Source organism: Convolutriloba macropyga, chromosome 13, assembly GCF_964194025.1.
Source record: "Convolutriloba macropyga chromosome 13, txConMacr16.3, whole genome shotgun sequence".
Taxonomy (NCBI): domain Eukaryota; kingdom Metazoa; phylum Xenacoelomorpha; order Acoela; family Convolutidae; genus Convolutriloba; species Convolutriloba macropyga.
Genome location: NC_134480.1, coordinates 37,981,421 through 38,002,327, shown reverse-complemented (window position 1 = coordinate 38,002,327; position 20,907 = coordinate 37,981,421). Strand labels below are relative to the sequence as shown.

The 20,907-nt window shown below is 35.4% G+C and overlaps 1 protein-coding gene across 1 annotated transcript; it reads left to right on the top strand.

Moving 5' to 3' along the window:
* The first annotated feature begins 1,846 nt into the window (after positions 1 to 1,846).
* Positions 1,847 to 20,620, top strand: LOC142351783 (thrombin-like enzyme agkihpin-1). The gene is made up of 5 exons (XM_075403951.1): positions 1,847 to 2,061; positions 2,416 to 2,633; positions 5,159 to 5,255; positions 9,646 to 9,830; positions 20,011 to 20,620. The coding sequence occupies exons 1-5, from the start codon at positions 1,958 to 1,960 to the stop codon at positions 20,316 to 20,318; spliced, it is 912 nt and encodes a 303-aa protein (XP_075260066.1). The 5' UTR covers positions 1,847 to 1,957; the 3' UTR covers positions 20,319 to 20,620.
* The last annotated feature ends 287 nt before the right edge of the window (positions 20,621 to 20,907 follow it).

The following is a 20,907-nucleotide window of genomic DNA, read 5'->3' as shown; positions in this document are numbered from 1 at the left end:
GCAATTTTGGTTACACTTTCGTCCAAAAAAGTTTAAACATTCTTGATATTTTTCTTCGTTTTTGTGATAATTGGTTGCTGATTTTCTTGCGAAGAATTTTCAATTATATACAATATGGTACCAAAAAGTTACGTACACCTGGCTTCTAAAAGCCTCATTACAAACCGTTAGAGATATTCAGTTGCGGCTTCCTGCAAGGAAACGCCAGTGATGTGATATATGATCTGGTATAAATGTGATAATATGAAAAGACTTTAAAAAAACACCTCAAAAACGGCAGTTGTGTGAAAATTGAAAACAAAATCATAATAATTTGTAAAATCAAACACAAAAAACCAATACTTGAAACATCAACCCACAAAAAAGATTAATTCTTTATACAATAAAAAGAGGATGCGACGTTTTTTGGCAGAGATCAAAGTATGAGTTGACAAAAATAGTATAAAAAGTGGCAATAATTAAAAATTCACTGCCACATCGGTGAATAAATATGTTAAAAGAATAATAACATCCATAAGCTTAACCGATATATCAAATAAATTGCGACATCTATGTAATTTTTAGTTAAATTAGCAAAAACGCGGCATGTTTTCAATTCCAGAACCATCCCATAAGAGCCTGAAGTAAAAGTAAGTTCCAGAAAGTTTTAGTATGTACTGCTGTCAAGTTTATTCAAAGTGGATCAAAGAAGCATATTTTGGTGAAATAGGCTGACTTTTCAATAATTTAGCTCACTTCGTACCCAAACGTATCATTATCTAATAACATTTGCAACAATCTTTTTATGGGATTACATTTTTTCATTTGCGTTTTTTGGTAAAAAAAAATTTTGGTTAAATTTTTTCGTGTCAATGATGCCGTTTTTCATTACTTGTCTCTTTGTGACTATTCTGAAGCCTTTTAGTATTTCTGTTCTGAAGACAGTATTTCAACTTTTTAGGAGAGTTTCAAATTTTACGGCTTGTTTTTTTTCTGTTTTGCCCGGAAGCCATTATTTTCGAGGATTGCATGGGCTTTCTATGATGATTATGACAACAAAGAGGCCGTTCTTGCATGTTTTTTACTTATTACAGGGAAGAAAAAGTTTTACAGCTATATTTGCTAACGCTATTGACTAGAATGATGTTTCTTTGAAAAGCGCACAGCCCGCATCAAATATAATTACAATCAAATTGAGTGTTAAAATGACTGTAACAGTGCTGAAATTGTCAAAACTTTTAGTGAAAAATTTATAAAAGAAAGACCGAATGAACTGATGAAGCAAAATCCAAGCGATCGGTGACAAAAATTTGGGGACTTACTTGGTTTTAGTTTCCCCTTTTGATTACAAATATTGGAAAGTTAGAAGCAAAAAAAATTTTTTGTCCTGGAGTTTTATTCAAGCAATTTTGGTTTTTCAGAAAACTTAAATACATTTTTTCAATTTTTTGCTATAAAAGAGCTCCCAATTTCGAATAATCTTGAAGGAGCACAAAATATGTTGCCAAGGCAACAGTTTGCGATTTAATTTCGGATATGGTGGAACGATGCATTGTATGCCTTCAAATGCGAATGTGGGAGAATTCTGTGCCACACACACAGACTCATTGAGACATTTCTTGTTACTTGTATTCTCTTTTTGTATTCTTCTGTTCATTTTTTTTCTAGAACTGTAAAAGGATCATAACTCTGTGCTTTAGAAATTGAAAGTGCGGCAAACAACTAATTTATAGTAAACTGGTTCACAGTTTAAGTTCAAGATTTGGCAGATGAAATACACTGGAAATATATTATTCAGACCTTTAAACAAAAGTTTGGCTTGACCTTACTTACAACGCGGCTTTGAATGTGGTATGATAAATATACTATGACAGTTTGAATCACTTGCAAATTACGACTGTTATGATGTTTTGAACTCAAAAAGTTATCAAAACAACATAATAACAGTCAAAACAAATTGTTTTACAAAATTGGAAATATGATATTTTCATTACTTTTATCTCTGTTTTTATTGTATGTTGAGGACACTCAATGTAAAATGTATCTGTCAGATGGTCAAAAGTTTTCTCAACTTCACCAGAGGTTGATATTCTAGAACTTTCCTCTTACTGATTTGTACATTACATGCAAATCTACTGGTTCTGAATTTTCGACTAACTTAAGTCACATTCTATCTGGATTCCACTTTTGCATCTTAATATATTGTAAAAATGAACTATAAATCAATTCTTCTAGAGGGTCTTTTTTAAAGCGCCGCACCCGTACCGAACATTCATCTAACATAGCAACTTTCTTGGAAGCTAAGGTTTCTTCGGTACAGGCGCAAGACTTGTACTGTAATTTAATAGATGGAAAAATATGTCAAAAAATTATATAGGCTTACAATTTTTTTAAAAAAGGAAAGTTCTATGATTTTAACCTTTTCATATTTGAAAGTTCTTTTATTTCACAAAACCCAAAGTTTGCATCATCGATTATAACGAGCATTATTAATGGGACTGATGTTCCATCGCTTCCATTTTATGCGCGTCTCATCTTCCTGGATGCGGGCAAACGATTGCCCTTTTTCTGTGGGGGTACAATCATCGGACAAAATTGGATTGTGACAGCAGCCAAATGCGTGTCACACATAGAACATGGAGACGCATTTGAATGTAAGAAAAGGCGCTGAACCTGCTTAGTCTTTTGCAAAATTTTAGCAGAACAGCTTATACAATGAAAGATTTTGGTATGGATAATTCCATAGGTTTTAAACTTTGAAGTTACGTAACTCTGCTAAAGTCTTCCATGTGGTCTTCCACTGTTCCGCCATTTTTTTCCAAAATAGGCGAGTGTATACATATGAGTCCGGCTTTTTCACTTTTGTTTAATCATCGTAAAGAAAAAGAAGTAGCATTATTTTGTAGCTCCTAGAAATTTGTTTGCATTTAAAAGCGTTACCGATTAAACTTCTGCATTACAATGGCAAATAACTTAGTTACAAAAAGAACTAGTTCAAAAGCCGGGTGATGTGCGGCTTCCCTAGTCGAGACAGGATGTTAATATTGCAAAACCTTGCAAGATTCTTGCAAAATACTGTTAATATTGCAAGATCTTGCAAGAGGATGTTAATCTTGCAAGATCTTGCAAGATTCTTGCAAAATACTGTTAATATTGCAAGATCTTGCACGATTCTTGCAAAATACTGTTAATCTTGCAAGATCTTGCAAGAAGATGTTAAGCTTGCAAATTCTTGCAAGATGCTTTCAAGATTAACATCCTAAATCGACTAGGGTTGTTACACATATTTAAATATGTATAAATTGACAGCAGTTCCAATGCTTCTTTACACTTTCAAATACACAGCTTAAAAGAGCAATTTCGTGCTTTTTTGTATTTTTTTGTGACACTTGTTCAGATTGGTTATGCAATCGTAAGCCAATTGTCGGATATTTTAACTAAACTGCATTTGCGTTTCAAATGGATCCCCAAAATTGGAAAAACGTTTCCATTATGGTACATTGTTTTTATCTGCACTCTCGTGTATAAATCAACGTTCCGATGATTTTTTTACGAACTTTTTTGGCAAGCAATTTTAGTGTAAAAATTTACTAATAATCTAAATAACTTAATAAAAAACATAATTGTTTTAAAAAAGTTTTTTTACTTCTGTTCTTTTATGTCTATATGTTCCCTAATCTCATTAATAACAGGTCACAACTGCTGGCTTAAAACGGTCACTTTGTTGGCTGGAAAAAGCAAAATGTAACACATCTAAAATATAAATAAATTCAATATGGTTTCAATCGCTCCGATATTCGATTTTCGAAAAAAAATAGTTCATTTTTTTGGCTTTTGTCTGTAATTGACGTTCTTCTGGTAAACGTAGGACATATTCGGATCAAATTTGATCTCGATGGTTTTGTTTCAGGGAATAAAAAATCGTAATTTTTTACTGCAATGAAAATGTAATCCTTTTCATGACATTTGAATGAATTGTTTGCGAAAATTACAAAACGATGATTTTAACTTTGTTCTTTTCTTGTCTACTTGTCTCATCAATAGGTGGTCATGTATCACTTGATTGGAGTTCAAAAAACGATCAATCAAACGGTTTTTATTTTTATGGATTTGATTATGGTTTTGACGGCTTCGACGCCGTTTTCTCTCACAAATGTCCTGAGTTTTTGTTTTTTTTCTGTGCTTGCTAATTTTTTTGTAGTCGTATGAAAAAATCATAATAATGAAAAGTCCCATTGTCTTATCTTATGGAGTTATAAATGATCGTATTACAAACGTATTTATTGATTTCTGTTCATATCAAAGTGTTTTCATTACTTTGGAACCATTTGCTTTCAAAAAAGTATGAGCATAATTTTAATGGGAGTTATTTAGCCTGTTGTTGTTTTTTGTCCACTTGTTACCGAATATCATTAAGGACTGGTTCCAGTTTTTGTAGTGAAGAATAATGAACTAGTTGTTTTGTTTAGCTTAGGTTTTGTCTTCCGCTATTTAGACTTTGTTATTAATTTTTCTACAGATAGAAATCGAGTTTTGGATTTTTAATAATGTTTGTTGTTGTTGTTATTTGATTTTGTTGTTCGTCTTGTCTCGTATTCTTAATAATGGCATATCTCTCTGGCCATCATTTTGTTTAGTCCACTTAGTGATTTGAGTTGGACGCCATTTTTTATTCATACACTAGTTATTTTCAAAAAAAAACTTGAATTTTTAAAGTTTTTCTTTCTTATCCTCATTTAGTAGACAATTAAGCCAAAATGTGGATGAGTGGGGTCGGAACCTTGTGTGCAAAGGCACATTACCGAGTCTCCTTGTTGTTTAACAAATTCAAAGTGAAGTTATCTGAGAAGTTTTGTGAAGTTCAATGAAGTTAAGATATTAGGATGTTTAGCAAAGTTATGTACAATCAAAACCAAAACAGACGCTTAGGTAATAAATTTGTCACTTCAGCGTTGAATTTATATACAATGAACGCTAAATTGAGATCTTGATTAGGTTAGATCAACGCTAAAACAGCAATTTTTTTGTTATAATTAGCGCTTTTCTTACATAATTTTAACGCAATCACCGCTACTTTCGCATTTTTGTCGCGTTTTTAGTACTTACATATCTGTCGGGGAATATAAAAATTAGCGAATCATTGGGGATGGCTACAAAAATCATTCGAAAACTATTTTAGGGTACAGGATATCAGTCGAAGTTTCCGTAAACTCCGAAAATTGGGTGCCCAACGAGGATAGACGATTTCGAGTGGCAGAGTTCTTCAGAGCACCAAAGTTAGTATTTTCTATTCCATTTGTTGACTCGAAGGTTTGGCTTCCCAGTTTGAGGTGCGCGAGCCAAGTTAGCTCCGATCAGACCCATTGACATTGCGCAATGGGCTATCAGGACATCTTTATTCGGATCTTTTCCGTTTGTGCCCCCCCAGCTTAGTGGGTGCATATTATTTGCAACCCCCCAGACGCACGTGCAATATTTTTACATAATGATTTACTATGTAATGACACGTGCTCTGTCACTGGGGGGAGCATAACGTACTGGGGGGGCACAAACGGAAAAGATCCCTTAATTCAATGCCAGATTGACAATTAGTTTTTTTGCTTACGGAGCTACAAAAAAAAGTTTTTTTTTTGCTTACGGAAGTTACAAAAATCTTAGTTTCTAAGTATTACAATCCATCGTCACTAGCAGAGCTAATTATGTCACTCTTTGATCAAAAATAATATTCCGAACTCATGCACGTCAGTTAACAGTAGCACAACTACACGACAACAAACTTAACTTACGTTAAGTTTGTTCCAGGACTCGAGTGCTATAGTAAATAAGTACTAATTCATCATAAATAGTAAAACGTTAAATCAGTACTGAATCATAGTGTCTCAAGGGTAAAGTTACCTTGCCTAATGTTCAGACAAAAGCAGAATCATTTTTTTAAATGAAACTATCATGAACATAATAAACGTTGTTATTTTCAATGATCATATAAAAAAATCAAAGAAATTTTGAAAACTTCGAAATTGAGTTGAAATTTTTTCATGACGCCCCAGGAGCATGATATAGCGTTTTATTATGCTTGATCACTGTTTGGCCATCAAAAAGAGGGAGTCTGGGGGGGGGGATAGACCGAATTGTAAAACAGGAGTATTTCGAGGTATTAAGTCAAAACTTCGGAGTGACTTCTGCAGAATGACGCAAGCTTCTTAAAACGTACACTTTTTATAATGACGAAGGTTCACGGAAGTCAAACTTTGACAAAGTATATTAACTTCTGGTACAGCAGACTTCTGGCGTTTTAAAATGTGCACGTGATTGTTTTAACCATATTTATGAGCTGAATATGCACTGACACATGAAACTGGCCAAGTCACCTCTGATCAGATGAAGCCCCCCCCCTTCAGCACGTCCGCACGTAGAAGATGGTTACATGACAATATACCCAATGCCATTCTACCCAATGCCAAAATACCCAATGCCATTATACCCAATATGCCAATATATCCAATGCCAAAATACCCAATGCCAATATACCCAATCGTAATAATAACAATAATCACTTTGATGCTAACTTTGATAAAGAATGCTCATTTTAAGTTCAAAGGCGAAATGGTATGGCCTAATTGTGCTTTAAAGAAATGACGTCAACTTTTAGAACGCTTGCACAGAAAAACATAAAAGAGAACAAACAACTTGACAATTGAAATGCCGCTTTTAGGTTAAACCGCCTTTTAGGTCAAACCGCCTTTTAGGTCAAATCGCCTTTTAGGTTAAATTTGTTTAAACTTAACACATAAAAGATAACAAAAATATCACTGCAAACATCAAAGCGGAATTGGCGCGGCGGTTAATGCATGCAACAAAAAACACGGCGGAGGTTCGAATTCCGGCGATTAAAAAATTTTCACGAAAAATTAAAAGTTGACTTAATAAAAAGATTGGAAACTAAAGAACTGGGAAGAAGTCAGGAAAACCTGCCGATACCAGCTATGGGTGGTGTTGGGAGTGCATGGGGAGTGGAAGGTAGAAAAGTACCCCCACACAGAAATTTTACTGTCAAATTATCAGCTCTCTAGCTCTTCTAGTTTTTGAGTAAAGTTTTTTTACAAAAAATTTATTCAATAACACCACCAAACGCACGAATAACAATTATAAAAGCTCAGGAATGTGTATAGTAAGCAAGTGAACGTAAATATGGGACAACATCATCAGTTTTAAAGTTTTTTGCAATATTTTTGACGTTTTCATTCAGAACTCTGTACTTCATTCGGCTTTTGTTCTCCTTTCCGCTTAAGGCTTTAATAATATTGAATTTTTGGTTAGCGGCATCGAGTGATATCTTCTCCAGAAAAGTCCTTATGCAGGGATGGTTGCCTTGAAAAAGGGATGTAACCCCCAAATGCCAGCCTTCAACTGCATTTGTTGTTCTTGCTAAGCCTTCAGCTGCATCTTTGTTGTGGTTCCAGAGTGCCAAAGGGTATTGAGGTTCTCTATTGATACGGCCAATTTTTTCGCCTCGGATATACGTCCTCTGAAAGTAGGAAGTTAGGTCGTCTATCATCTGCAAATACTCTGTGTCTAATTTAGCAATTTCACAGACATCTTGTATTTCCTCAATTACAAGATCGAAAGAGGCCGATACCATTGGCTCAGGGACAAAACTGAGTGAAGGAATCATTCGCAAAGTCAATGCTAGTTCCGGGTTGTTTTCATAAACCTTTTTCAGACCGAGTTCGCATAGCTTCCTGTTAAAACTTTGACACAAGTGAAAATAGCAGCCTTTTATTTCACTTGCTGGATATTGTTCTGAGAAGATATTGATTGCCCCTTTTTCAAAATCCAGGAGAATTTTTTCCTGTAAGTTCTCGGATGCTTTTTGGCGGTTTAGTGTCCGATTTATAGCAGATCTGGTTGGCTAAGACAGCTGCGTTGCAATATCGGACCCGATTGGTAACAGACTGCTGGCAATTATCATGTTATTTACTGGGTTCTGTTCCGTTCTCGCCGTCTCCTTCATTTGACCAATGATCTGTTTTGCTTGTACATGTCCCGGAACAATTTCGTGGTTGTGCTCGTTTTTCTTGGATAGTAATTGTTTTCCAGTGGTAATGGCCGTAACTTTACATTTATAAGAGCTCCATTTTGAGCATTTCCAATGCGTAGTAGTTTTTGTTTCTAATTTCTTTTGAAACTCATGTCCATCAAGGATTAAAGTTAATCGGTTCTGTTGGGACGTACCCCAAGTTATTTCGCTCATGTTTAGCGTCTATATTTGGCCAAGTTTAAAGACTAGAATAACGAGTCAAGTTTCTTTGAACAATTCAGTTTCTGTGATAATTTTGCGTCTTGTTTACTTAAATTGCGTCTAATTAGTTAATTTGAATTTAATGGTAGACTGGTACTCTAATTGTGGGATTATACCTTAATTTCAAGATTATAACTATTAAATTATAAATAGGGTAGTTTGGGATTGGGTATAATTTAATTGGGTATAATGGCATTGGGTAATTTGGCATTGGGTATTTTGGCATTGGGTATTTTGGCACATTGGGTATTTTGGAATTGGGTATTATGGCATGGGGTATTATGGTATTGGGTATATTGTCCTGACACCGTAGAAGATATATGTTCATTAAACGCGGGAGGAGGGCGTTGGATATTGCCTCTAAGATCTGATTGGTTTATATAAACAACTTTCCTCTTCATGATTGACAACATTCCTCTTTATGGGAGAGCATAACAGGCATAACTATGAGGCCATTGAATTCATGTGGATTAGTAGGCGAATTCCAGCTGATTCACAGGGGAATTTTTCTATTCGATTCCCTTAGGCTTTTATTTTTGTCGCTTTTGGCAAATCATTGCCGTGTTAAGAATTGAGAATAGTGCTCTTATGTACTAAGTAAGACAGATCAGAGCAATAGAGGAGCTAATAAATTCAGAGGTGAACAAAATTCATTTTGGTTAAGAGAATCCTTTATCCTTAAAAATGCCAATTTTACCTTGTCAAGGGCCGGCTGTGAGTTTCATTGATCTCCAAAAAGATCTTGGTTTGCGCTGTTTTCACAAATCAAAAAACTGCATCGGAAACCATCTAAAACTTATATTTTGAACATTCACGTGCCTTTTAAAATTTTGCTTTGTATTGGGTCTATAAAAATCAGTTTATTTAGCTTGCGCTCCACGAAATTGGGGCGAGGAAATTTTATAACAACAAGAAAACAACAGGAAACATGCTTTTAACGAGAAAGGTAACGAAATATGCGACGAAGGGTTGTATGTAGTTAAGGCTTGTACGATTGAAACGTCAATGATTGAAAACGGCCAGAAAAAATTGAAATACCTTTATCAGAAAGTAACAAATAAATAAAACGGTAATTATAATATTAAAAACTATTATAATCAGTATAGCTATTTTCCAGCAAATTAGAGAACGGCCAGGTCTATTGTGATATCTTTAAACGGATCTATTCTGTCCCCCCCCCCCAGTGTTTTTCACGCCCCCAGTTACAAATTATATGTTGTTATATAGCACGTTACTATGTAAAAAAAATAGCACGTGCGCCTGCGGGTCATAAAAGATTTATGCTCACTAAGCTGGGGGGGGGGGGGGGGGGGGGGGGGACAGAATAGATCCCGCCTTTAAACATATGAACTTGGTTAATTTTTCAGCCATAACTACACACTGAACAGAGAAGACATAGTCCTTCTAAAGCTGGCAGCGAAGAACAGATTTATGCCCAAATTCAGAATTATTCCTCTCTGTACAGAAGGTGTGGATCATGGAACTATTCTTGGAACTTGTGGGCTCGGATCCATTTCACGACAGGATTTGATTTTGCCAACAGGGCTTAAAGGGACACTAGCTTCCCCATTTCAAGAGTTCAAATAGCTAAAGGTAGTTTAATTTTGATAAAAAAACGGTCAAAGCTTCTATTTTTTTGACGGTATAATCAAAAACCTTGTTCTGAAACCATTGAAGCAAATTAAAGAATTTATTGAGCAATCAGCTAAAGTAACCTTTTAATAAAATTTTCTAGAAACGTGAAAACTTCACCTCCCCGGGTCGAAACTTAACCAGTAAACAATCTAAGAAATGCGGCAAATTTCGATGAACAATGTTCGCACTGCGAAAATCATACATTGATGAATGTTAGGACAACACTGAAATTTTTTAAGAAGTGGAGCGAGTCGGAGCTATGAATTTTTTTTCACCGCGACTGGAACAAAAATTTACCGCATTCGAATCATTAACATTTGCTGCCTATCTCACTGGATCCCCGTATCTAACTGCACAACAGTAAGGCAGTACTGGCCGGTTTTGGAATTGCAAGTAAATTATGTAATGTTTTTTGCTTCGAATTCTTGGCTGACAATTGTTATTTTGAAGTGTACATTAGCGAGTTATGTATGTCTAAAAATCATTGCTGAAAATTCAATTCAGTCAAAAGTCTCAAATTTTTTGTTGATTTCAGATCAGAATTAATTGAGCCTGCCACAAATCAAACACAAGAATGATTTCGTTAGTTTTTTATTAACTATGGGCTTGTATTCAGTTGATGCAGAAATTTTGGGCATGTATTCAAGCCATATAGTTGATGCAGAAATTTTGCTGGAAAACAGTGGAGAAAAAAGACCCATCCACACAATCCGTAAGTGCAATTTTTTTCAAGTTTCAATTTTCATTCTATGTCTGTTTAGGACATCATACGTAGCAATCGGTCTCAGGCATTCGTAAAAACATCCACTTTTGACGTTTTCTTACTCATTTTAGAACTGATAACTTTTCTGTTAGCTGAAAGACATCAGGATTTTTGTAAAATATTCAGAAGTTAAGCACTCATGCAGCCTTTGCGAACAGTTTTAATTTTGAGGTTTGCTCGTGGATCATTTTTTTGCTAGGCGAATTCAGAAGAGCAACTATGGTTGGATTTTTCTGGAAAACGACATCTTTGATCAATATTCATGCATCTTTGATGTCTTGAATGTGGAACAAAGCGTAATGGCGATATCTTAAGTCTAAAAACAGACATACAATAATCTCTTACGATTAAAGACCAAACATACCGAATATTCTAAAGCCGAACATACCGAATCTCTCTTTCGCCCAAAATTATAAATCCCGAATCTCTCTTGCGTTCAAAGATGATTATGCAAAATCTTTCTTGCTCCCAAAAATGATGATGCTGAATTTCTCTTTTGTCTTAAAATGACAATATCGAATCTCTTTTGCGTTCAAAAATGACAATACCTAATCTCTCTTGCATCCAAAAAAACAATGACGCCGAATCTCTCGTGCGTGCAAAAATGTCGATACCGAAACTCTTTTGCGTTCAAAACTGACGATACCGAAAAGCTCTGTTACGTTTGAAATCGAAGGTACCGACGTTATTTTACGTCGTTTATGTTCGGGGATCTGGAACTAGGGAGACTCTGTAAAAGGGTAGAACGGAACCGATCATACTTTTGAAAATTCACAAGTTTTTTGCCTTGAAACTGAAATTACCGTCTGAAACACCAAAAAGAGACATGAATCAGCCGTTTGCTCAATACTCATTTGGAATTGGGATTCGGAATTTTTCCGCTGTACTGTTGGAATTGTGATGTTTGCGCAGGCCTTCAATCAGTTTTTTCAATGCTAAGGCTCTTCTTCGTGGCCAAATTTGTTTCCATCTCTCAGCAGTCATTTAACTATACCCTTACAATGTTCAGTCTCAAACTGTTGAAAACGAAAAACAGCGATTAGTTTTGGTATGGTTACGGTGAACTTTGGCATTTGGCGGTGATTTTTTCATCGAATTGACTACATTTATCCCGCACCCAACTGCAAGCCATTATTAGTACTGGGCACAATTGTTTTGTTCTGGTTTTTCAGTACCCGCCAAGTCTAAATGCAATGCTTACAAGTCTTGGCCAAGACTTGGGTAACACACGCAAGTTGATTCACAAGTAAAAGCTAACTTTTCAAACGTTTTCGATTGAAAATTCTGAATTTCGAAAAATTTTATTACTTGCAACGGTTTCGAGCTAACATTTCAGCCACTTTTTGGGGTCTTTAAAACTGATATCAATTGATACCAAGCGGAGAGATACAATGGGTCAATTCAGATTTTTTTGGGACATTTTCAACCATTTTCCATCTGTGTTTGCACGTATTTGGCCCAAATTTTGAAAAAAATTCTATAACTTTGATGCAATTTTCAGATCGTTGAAACTTCATTTTCCGGCCGTGGAGAAAATTTGAAATTAAGTGGTGCTGTAATAGGCCCGCATCTCATCTGCAGACAGATTTTTTGCAGTACAACGGTTGATCTGATCGGAAATCTCTATCGACCTCAATATCGATCTCAAAATCGACCCCAAGGGAGTCAGAGTGAAAATCAAGATCGTGCAAAAAATTTAGTAACTGAATATAATCCACTTAAAGAGTCTGTTCTACCCTCAGTTAGCATAATATATATTTTGTTACAGACTGTGGTTATAATTATCGGTGATTTGAATTTGGATATCAATTTGAGCTATTTTTCTGGACCTATAGACGTTTTCCGGACCAATTTTTGACGAAATTCTACGTTTTCTGGAGCTGTTTTCGACAATTCCTTTGCTGATTTTTTACATTTCTGGACCCTTTGGGTATTTTGAGATTTTTTGGACTTTTCATGTCTTTTAAGTCTAAGCGCACGTCTTAGCTTGTCTCAGCCAAACTGCTTTTCAACTTGCTGGTCTAGGCCATGACTTGAATTTTGGACGTGCGAAAGGTGGCTGAGACTTCCATTTGGACTGCTAAATGCAAAAAGTGATATGACGATAGCTTTGAACAAGTACTGATACGAGACTTGAAAAAAAAGACGTAACCAGCAAATATATTGGCCAGGGAGCGCAATTCTTCGAAAAATTTGCAAGATAATTGATCATCGGAAGTGCTGAGTTTTATGTTGAAAGTGTTAGAAGAGCTGCTCCGTATATAAGGCGGGGGGGGCAATAACAGAAAAGAGCTCATAGTTTCCTCATGCTTGAAAATAAGAGTATTCCTCCTATTCACCTTATTGTGATGTAGAATATGGGATAATTTGAGAAGTGGAAGGGGAATCATTCTGCATCCATTTCTCGATTTATCCTTTTTTTAAGAACTTAATTATTAAATAGAGGTGATTTTTACAATTTAAATACAAACAAAAACGCAGAATTGAAAAAGGGGTCGCACACAGTGAAGCTTTTCCCGGTATTAATGGAGTTTGCCAGGTATTTTTTGCAACAAATTTTACTAATTTCTGGGCCGGACAGTTTCCAGGAAACCTTACGGGACAGACATTCAGGTGTAATTTAAAGTATTGGTCGTTATAATAATAGGGGAGTCGGGAGACGTTTCGGGAAATTAAGGAAGAAACAGGTATTTCCCAGAAATTACCAAGATAAACGGGCAACTTTTCAGGACATTACCAGGTGAAGCCGCCCAGGTTGAGGTGCCATCCGGAAGTGACCTCTGATCAGACCAAGTCTAAAAGCACACTGTGTGTTCCCAGACCAAAATTACAGGGTCTGGGATTTGGTTCGAGCGCACAATAGTATGATCAGAGTTTACTTCGGTCTGGGGATGGTATGATCAGAGGTCACTTCGGTCTGAGGATGGTATGATCAGAGGTCACTTCGGTCTGGGGATGGTATAATCAGAGGTCACTTCGGTCTGGGGATGGTAAGATAAGAGGTCACTTCAGGATGGTAATTGTCTGATCATTGGCGGATTCAAGCGCACATTAGTCTGATCAGAGTCCATTTCGTGCTGAATTTTTTTTTTGATTTTTTGTTTTTCTCACCAAGAGATGTTGGCTCTGCCAAGAAGCAACAGAAAGCAGCATTCTGATCAGAGGCACATCTAGAGTCTGATGTCTTTGATCAGAACCAAGGGGGTACAGCTGATAGATCATGCCAGTCCCCTTACAAGGAAATTTTGTTTAACTGTAGAATACGATGTTTTATATGGAAAGCTGTCTAAATTCATCCAGTAAGTTCGAAATATGCACTAATGTATGCTATATAAATTTTTCTCAGGAGTTGGGTTATTTTTTCTTTAGCAATAATACTTTTAGAATGGTCTTTTCTTTAGATGAATTTAATAATGCAAGCATCATTTTGTTTGAAATGAATATATTATAACAAAATTCGTGCGGTGAGGTGATTTCGAGCGCACAATAGTCTGATCAGGAGTGACTTTTGAGCGCACAATAGTCTGATCAGATGCGATTTGGAGCGCACAATCGTCTGGACGATGTTCTTGGTTTGGTCTGGGCCATGGTCGCACAATCGTCTGGACAATTGTCTGATTTTGGTCTGATCAGAGGTCCTTTCTGTCTGGAAGGGTCTGATCAGAGACCGTTTCGAGCGCACTTAGAGCGCACACGGTGTTTCGAGCGCACTTTAGTCTGATCAGAGGATACTTTGGTCTGGGATTGTCTGATCAGAGGTTACTTTCGTATGGCACGGTCTGATCAGAGGTCACTTCCGGATGGCACCTCAACCTGGGCGGCATATTTCTCAGGAAATTACCTGTGGCAACCCTCCGAGAATTTGCCAGGATTATCGGGTATTTTTCATGAAATTACCAGAAGTGCAAGTCTCGGCCACATTTTTTTTACTTGACTGCGCTATTTATTTTCAAAACTAATTTGCAGCAGTTTTTTGTAATCTTCACTTCGTTTGTTAGAGTCAGAAACGGATTTGCTTGAGCAATGCATTATGTTTCTAATACCGTAGAAGCGACAAATCGTTTGGTTCCCTTTTCTCTTTTGTTCTGTTCTTTTAAGTGTAGTTTTTGTAACTAAAATATACTTATAACGGCGCGCATACTTATTATGGCGCGCAAAATAACAATTAAAATGACAACAAATTGTAAACATTAGAATGATTAGTGCACTTAGCAGAATTGATTATTCACTTTTCTTATGTACAGACGACAAACACGTTTGATATTTGCTAGTTTTAATTCTGATGTTTTTTTATTGATGAAAGAAATCTAGCACTGCAGATACTGCATAACCTTCAATTTGGCTTTCATAGATAGAAACGAATAGATAAATTAGTCGTTCCAATCAGAGATGACGTTTTAGATTTAAAGTAAGTTCAATATAGTAAAAACCTGAAAGATGTATAGCCTTGATTAATTTATTGTTCCGACCCACTTTAGTGGGGGAGGAACTATATACTCAAAGATTTTTTCTTGTTCAGACAATTTTGGCTGATCGATATAATCATCGTAGAGAGTTGTGAGTGGTATCATTAGAAAGCCCGTCCAGCCTAGAATATGGAATTAAAAATATTTTTTCGATTTTCGATTCTTAAAGTGAGTTATCGAGATTTAAAGTTTTGTGAATAGCAGAACACCTTACCTTGTTTTAATTCACATTCTCCGTATTTTTTTCCAAATTAACATTAATTTTTGGTAAAGTTTTTCCACATTGCTTATGGTATTGTTATTTATTTTATCTTTAAAAATAGAGTAGGGCTGCTGAATTGTTCGATTTGTGTTTGTGACTAGAACTATTGCTAAAATTTTTCAAAGTTCAGACTCTTTTCGTCAAAAATGGGAACAAATACGTTTTTTAGCCCACTTTCTTCACATTTGCTGAAAGTTGACATCTTGAAACTGCGCTCATATTCTTTGTAAGCTCAAAAAGAGCTATATGTACTCCAGCCGGCGTGTTCACTAAACAGTGTTCGTGAATTATAATATTGCAATTTTCTGGCAATTTTAAACTCGATAATTATACAAAATTTAGGATTTTTTCGGTATACTGAAAAAATGCGCTTTTAAATTGATCTAATTCGCAATCTATTGAACAAATGAGCGTCTTCTCAGCCGCTCAGCAATATCAGGGCTGATCTTGATCTCAACATGGATCCTTACGGTTAAAAAAAATTTTAGATTTTAATGGGACGCTGCCTTTTTTAAAACGGAAGTTTCCACATTTATAGTTTTTTATGTAAATTACTGACAAGAATATCAAACCAAGACTCAATTATTGACAGATCTTATTTATGATCAAAGATTCCCAATGACAGAGACCCTACGATTTCAGTGATAAGCTTATGGTTTTTATGGCTGACCAATTGTTTTCGTACAAATTTATGGACTTCCTATGTTTTACTTTCATTTGTTAAGTTTTTTGTAGTACAATGACTTAGTCTCCCGGATCAAAGGCCCAATTGTTTTTAAGAAGTAAAAATGAATCTAGACAGTATTTTCAGTCGTTATCTAATGTCTCTTAGGACTGTTAATTCGTTTGTTTTAAGAAAAAATCGGTCAAATTTTCAATTTTTCAAGTAATTTATCATATTTTTCTCAACTTCAGGCGTAGACTCGGTAAAAACAGGAGAAACCAATTTCCTCTGAGTTATGAATTATTGTTTTCGACGGTTTTATAAGTAAATGAGGGTTTCTTGAAATTGATACTACAAGTTCTCATTTTTTTCGTATTTTGTGAAAAATTGAATATTTTATAAGTTCATTTTGTTTCCTTGTCAAAATATCAAATCATTGACAGGTCCACTTGATACATAAGATAACTGGGAACAATGGGAAACGTTGAGAAAAGGTGTATCTGAAAATGTTAACTGTTTTTTGAATGTTTTATGCTTTCTGGCTGAAACACAGTTCTCTCGCAAAAATAAGTGGATTTTTTTAATCTTGGCCTATGTTTGTGTTTCATGTGGTTGTTGCTATTGTACTACACATACCTGATAATGATAGGTCTCAATTGCATCCTAAAGACGTATAACTGAAATTTTTCAAAATTTTTTGGTTTATAGCTATTTGTTTCAATGACTTTCGAATAAATATTTTTGAAAAAAAAAAAAACGTTTTTTCAACTTTCTTTTTTATGGTTTTATTTTTTCATCATATAATCAACCTCACTAATCAAAAGTCTCAACTAATATTGTTAATTCAAAATTTTTTTTCTTGGTTGGTTAGATGTTTTGACTGATGGCTTCTACCATTCATTTTCTTTTAAAAATTTCGAGATTTCTATACTGTTCAAATTTTGGTCCTCTTTTTGTTGTGATGTCTAAGTAGTCCTTTCAAAGGAAGACCAGTTGATGTTAAGATGAGAAACAAGTGATGATGTAAAGTTCATGCAGATAACAGCCTAAAATTATAGAGCCTTGAACAATGTGATTTGGTAAAATTGTTTGAGAAGTTTGGGCTTGTCTGTATTCGTTTTTTATTTTGTAGTCTTGTGACTCGGTCTCATTAATAAACTAGCGTATTTGGCTTCTTGAGGTGTTGCAACCTAATAGATCAACTTTTCGAAATCCTATGTCTGTTACGGCTTTTGAAACTATTTGTTTTCAAAAACTTATTTGGATTTTTTAGCTTCGCCATTTTTTAAATAGATTTTCGGCCGTTTTATAGCTTATTCTCTGTAAAGACAGGTAACGACGCTTTTTGTGTGAGCTATTTTTTAATATTTATAACGGTTTTAGTTTCAATCGTTTGTTTCTTGGCTTTGTTACTAATCTTACTAAGAGATTTCATAAAAAGTTTGTGATTTTTATATATTTGTACATTGTAAAGGCTTTTGTTTTCGTTCTAAATTTTTGATGACAGTTCCTAACTTTAATGTTAGGTCCCGTTGGTTTTGCAATATCGTGCAATTGAAGGTGTTTGAAGCTCTTGGTGACAGATTTGTCGTTTTAACTGCTTCACTGCCATTTTACTTGAACTTTTGTTATTTTGCCGGTATTTGTCTTTCTTTTATAGTGGTGTGACCTATACTGGATAATGAAAGGTCGCAATTGCTTTCGATGAAGATATAAATGAACACTTTATTGTTTTCATTTAAAGGCTTTAATATTAATCACTTTGAGAAAAAATTGTTTTTATAAATGAACGTATACTGGATGTATACTGACGTATACTGGATAATGAAAGGTCGCAATTGCTTTCGATGAAGATATAAATGAACACTTTATTATTTTCAGTTAAAGGCTTTAATAATAATCACTTTGAGAAAAATTGTTTTTAAAAATGGAAACGTATTTTTGAACTTCGCACATTTTTGCTCTTTTTGTCGACCTGTTACCCAGTCTCCTTGAGGAGAGGTCCAAAATCCTTTTCATTGAAGTATAGTTTATTGTGTTTTGTTTAGGTTTTGTCTAAGCGATTTTAATTTTGGTATTTTTTTTTAATATAGGCATCGAGTTTTGGTCGTAATTAATGTTTGTTATTTGATTTTTGTTATTGTATTTTCTAGTAGTCCTACTATCAACAGGTCCCATCGGCCCTTCAGCGTGGCTTTATGTTTTCGTATTTGTGGTTTACTGAATAATTTGTATGTTTCTGAATTTTTTGCTTGTATTTGCTAGCCAATTGAGCCAAGAGTGTGGTTGAGCGGGGTCTGAATATTATGTGCGTACGCACATTACCGAGCCTCCTTGTCATATAGAACGCGAAAGACCCAGGATAAATTTTTTCTTCGTTCTAATTTTTTTAACTCATTGCAGATGTTTATTCAAGTTTTTTAATTTGCTCATGCAGTTTGTCGATGAAAAACACTGAAATCGATCATTGAAATTTACTAAAAGTTTTTGCTGTTGTTGACAGACTGTTCGTATTTTCACCACCAGTAAAGAACCGCAACATAAGTTTAAGTTTTGAACCAGACTATTCAGTAGAATTCGTTTAACACGGTACATGCTCCTACAAGACTTTTTTCGTGACGTCCTACAGATGTAATTTGTTTTCCTAAAGTAATTTCCAATAGAGTCATATATGATATCTTTAGTACACTTTTTAAAGCATTAATTCTGGCCTCTCTCGAATGCTTGACTTATGAATTTTTTTTACGTCAATCAGAGGCCGTATAGAAGAACTTGATTTCATGTCGAAGGATCATATAAGATTTTTTTTGGTTTTGTAGTTTCGAAAAAAGAAATCTAGCATAAACAATGCTAAATCAAATCGGATCTTTTCCGTTTGTGCCACCCCCCCCCCCCCGCTTAGTGGGTGCATATCAGTTGCACCCCTCCTGACGCACGTGCCATATTTTTACATAACGATTTACCATGTAATAACACTTCCCGGGTCGAGATGTCAGCGCCGCTTCAGCGCATGAATCTGTAAGAAGTGCGCTGAATGTGCTAAAATTATGTAAGAAATGAGTTGAATGCGCTGAATTGCGCTGAAATGAGCTTTTCAAATTTTTCAGCGCAAAAATATTACAATTTTGCGCTAAATTTTGTAAGAAATGTATTCGAATTTTGGCGCATTTCTTAGAATTATTTAGTGGATTTAAGCGCTTTTTGGCTTTTTGACAACAATTCCTTAATTTCAGACCATTTAATTTTCCTTATTTAACGAGTAACTTTTTCATAAAAAAATGCCCTGATAAGCGCTGAAAATATGTAAGAAATGTAATCGAATTTCAGCGCATTCCTTAAAATTATTTAGTGGATTTAAACGCTTTTTGACACCGATTCCTTCATTTGGAACCATTCAATTTTCCTTATTTAACTATTAACTTTTTTTAAAAAAAAATGCACCAAAAAGCGCTGAAAGTATCTAAGAAATGCGCAGAAAACTCAGCGCATTTCCTACATAATTTCAGCGCATTTACTGTCCTAAACTGTCTATTGCTATAAAATCAAACTAAATAGGAAGAATTGAAAGTATCAAGGGCGCAGTGGATTGAGTGAAGCTGAGGCACCGGAGAGAAGGGTTCGATTCTCAGTGATATCTATTTCTTGAAAACTCAGTATAGTTTTCAGCGCGTTGTTTGCAAAGTTTCAGCGCATTTCAGCAGAATTTAGCGCATTTTTATGTAAGGTTTTTGCGCGGAAATTTTTGAAAAATCAGCGCATTTCAGCGCATTTCTTACATATTTTTTCTCGACCCGGTTTGCTCTGTAGTTGGGTGGGTGGGGGGGGCATAACATAATGGGGGATGCACAAACGGAAAAGATCCATAATATCTTAATCTTGCATGAAATCAGAGAAACTTCAATCCGGGATTTAACTAACTGGGGAAGCAAGAGTGGTTAATAGAGGCGAGACTGAAAGCGAGCAAGTTTCGTTATGACGGACTTCTGGACCTGGACTTCTGCCCAGTTGACCAAATCTGCACTTTTCCTGCCCAGTTTGGAAGTGACACTAACATATGTTACATGGACGAGGGAAACCCACTTTACAAATTCGACTGCTCAACAGGGTTGCCAGTTTGCGTTATTGGGGTTGCCAGTCATTACAATGTACACCTTAATCACGTTAACGACATGTGCACAGGGGGAAGTTACTTTGCAAGTGTTCCCTATTTGCTTAACTGGATTAGAACTACGATTGAAGCCAATAGTTGACCTTGAACGAAATTACAAAAAGTTATGATGAATCCCAACTTACGTTCTTCACAAGAAGCGGTGTTTCATATTGCAGAGAAGTTATCAGAACAAATCGATTCGTCATATTGGCGCAGGAAGCAAATGTTGTTCAATCAATCTATAAATTGGAAAAATTTTCAAAGTTTAAAAACTTCAATCTGGATTTGTTTCCTCTATAACTCACTCCTCGAAAACTTCAATGTAAAGACTGCATTGAAAAGAATCATACCAATTATAATGTTTTATTATAGTATAATTTACTATAACCAATTGTTTAATAATATATACCACTTAGTATAATCGTTACGTTGTCGCAACAGATGCTAGGAAAATTGGCCGACAGGGCGTTTAGCCGACAAGGAAAAAATGGGAAATTTAGCCGACAGTTTTATCATAATTGGTCATAAATGTCTCATTGGTCCATAAATCAGTAGTTCGGTTGTGATAGATTCATATCAAGTCCCACGGGCCGCTGAGGCATGGCCATGGTCCGCGAGGCATGGCCATGGTCCGCGAGGCATGGCCAGATGCGGTAAAAAACCTTTGTTACGCTAGTTGATAGACATTC